General features: G+C 35.2%; 1 protein-coding gene across 1 annotated transcript; it reads right to left on the reverse strand.

The window, feature by feature from the left end:
* Positions 1-527: 527 nt before the first annotated feature.
* LOC110726959 lies at positions 528-1,432 on the reverse strand. Its single transcript, XM_021906501.1, has 3 exons — positions 1,267-1,432; positions 1,071-1,184; positions 528-661 (listed from the first exon to the last, which is right to left on the reverse strand). Exons 1-3 carry the CDS (start codon positions 1,430-1,432, stop codon positions 528-530), a joined length of 414 nt encoding a protein of 137 aa, XP_021762193.1.
* Positions 1,433-2,725: the final 1,293 nt, after the last annotated feature.

The raw sequence follows: 2,725 nt of genomic DNA on the forward strand, positions 1-2,725 counted from the left end.
TAACATTACTAAGACTTCACTAATTAATAATAAATACCCTAAACCCTAAACCCTAAACCCTAAAACCCTAAACCCTGAACCCTGAACCCTGAACCCTAAACCCTAAACCCTAAACCCTAAACCCTAAACCCATGATTCTCCACATGTTCTGAGGTGCAATTGGTTTGAAACTTCTCAGAGATAATCTTTGCAGCAGCCGCAAAAGAACTTGTTTGAAAAATATTATTAGGCCAGTTTCCCTTTTTAACTTCTTTAGCTAAAAAGTCGAGTAATTCCTGTTACATGTCCTTTGACCAACGAAAGTTGACCTTTTTCTCTTCTTTTATAACCTGGAACAATCACTATAGAATTAGAATCTCGATAAAAAAAATAACATATAATAACATATAAGAAATACATAATAATATAATAACATATCAGAGTAACATCCACTAATCGAGTGCTATAAGCAAAATCTCTATCAGTACATCATGTGGATTAATTCAATCATTCATCACATAACTCAAATCCCAATGGAATCAACAATCTTAGGTAGCACCAGAACTTTCTGATGTGTTATCAGCAACTTCAATTGGAGAGTCAGCAAATGCCTTATTTACAGCATCACTACTGATCACTGAAAATACATAATCACTGAAAATGTTATCTTTAAAAAGATAAACTGTTATAGAAAATAAAATACATAATTAATGAACTAATTATCTAAAGATGCATATGCTAAGCCCATCAAATTCGAGCCTTGTATACAGTCCACATCGCCGTTGCAATGGCCTTTCTCTTCCTTTCAATTTGTTGGTTTTCTTCTCGTTGTTTCCCTCGAGTACGTGCTTCGCCCATGTGTTGTAAATCTTGTGATGTCATGTCTACTTCAAATTCTCTTGTAATTGGGTCATTTGGGTCAACACCTCTAAGGTAGTTATGTAACACACAACATGCTAGAACTACATCTACTTGGATTTCATACGGCCAAAATGGCTCAGCATCCAAGACACGAAATCACTTCTTTAATACTCCAAATGCCCTCTCCACAACCATTCTTAGTGAGGAGTGTCAAAGATTAAATAATTCACGTTCATTCTCGAGTGGATTGTTGGTATACTCTTTCAAGTAGTAGCGAATACGCCTATATGGAGGCATGCATCCTTTACGTTCACCATACCCCGCATCAGCAAGGTAATACTTTCCTATAATTTTAAGAGATTTGTCATAGTTACTAACTTATAACCAATGCATAAAAGAAACCAGAAAAAAAAAATCTTAAAGTACCTTTAGAAACCTTAAATCCCCTTTTGAGCGCATCTTGCAAGACCTTTGAGTCATGAGAAGAACCCTCCCAACCAGCCAACACATATGTAAATTTCATATCAAAATCAACAGCACCTAGCATATTTTGGGTTTTCCCACCCTTTCTACCACGAAATCGACCTTGCATTTCAATTGTGACAGATGCACGTATATGTGTCCCATCTATAGCTCCTATGAAATCCTCAATCCAAGGAAAAAACCTAGGGTTGTTTTGAATTTCAGATGGAGGAGGAGAGGCTTGTGGTTTGACAAAATCTGGGTACAATTTAAGGATGGCTTTAAGAACAACATGAAAGTAATGATGTATGGTCCAAATTGATTAGAAAAATCTTCCCCCTGTTGCCCTAAATCTTACATTATGCCCTAAAATGTATAAAAATATCATTACTTGTTCTTTAACACCTATTCGAATATTTTCTTTCAAAAGTCCTCTTTCAACTAGAATATTACACAAATCAAAAATTGCTTGAGGCCTTATACGAATCTGACCCAAACAATGAGTATCACCAAAATACAAAACACTATTAACAATCTTCAACCTCAGACTATCTCTATTAATATAGGGTTGCCTAATTATTCTTAGCCTTCTTGTTTTGGACCTACGCTCGTTAAGACAACCAAGAGAACAAGCAATAACAGCAGCGCAGCCACAGCGCTAATAACAATGCCTTTAGTATCATTAGTCATCTACATCAATTCCATCAAAAAAACAAAAGGTAATCATACTTAGATTATTAGATGTATATTAATATGATAGAGGTTTTGGGGCAAAGTTATACCTTAGATGATTTTTGGGTAGACAATCCACGCTCCAATTCCATAACTAATGCTAATCTAAAAAAAGAAAATTACGGTAATTGATGGTAATTATAATATTATTTCCAAGTATTGAGCGTTAAAACTATATCAAACCACCACCCCATCATTATGTAGATTAACAATATATTTCAACAAATCTTCAAGGCATACACTAGGTCTTGCACCAAACCCAACCTGGAAACACAAACCTGTTCCTGGAAATCAATATATTTCAGCAATATATCCTTTTACACCAGTTCCTGCACAAACCCAACCTGGAAACACAAACCATACCTCAAACCGCCCACTAGATCCATCACCTAACAACACCGAGCCACTCCATCGCACACCCTCACCAAAACCCGCAGTCGCACCTCTCCACAATCACAACCATTTCGATTTTGATTTAACAAACCCTAAATATCTTATACAATGCATCAAATTAATTCTACTGCTAAATTAACCCTAAAATTTCAATAGCACAAACTAATTCTACTTCAAAATTAAACCAGATTTAAATAAACAAATCATAAATTGTATCCTAATTAATCACAAACCTAACCAAGAATTTCGAGAGCAAAGATGTTGAATCCAATAAAGAAGCAAACAATCAAACAAAGGA

This window comes from Chenopodium quinoa, unplaced genomic scaffold (genome assembly GCF_001683475.1).
Source record: "Chenopodium quinoa cultivar QQ74 unplaced genomic scaffold, ASM168347v1, whole genome shotgun sequence".
In the NCBI taxonomy this organism is placed as follows: Eukaryota; Viridiplantae; Streptophyta; class Magnoliopsida; order Caryophyllales; family Amaranthaceae; genus Chenopodium; species Chenopodium quinoa.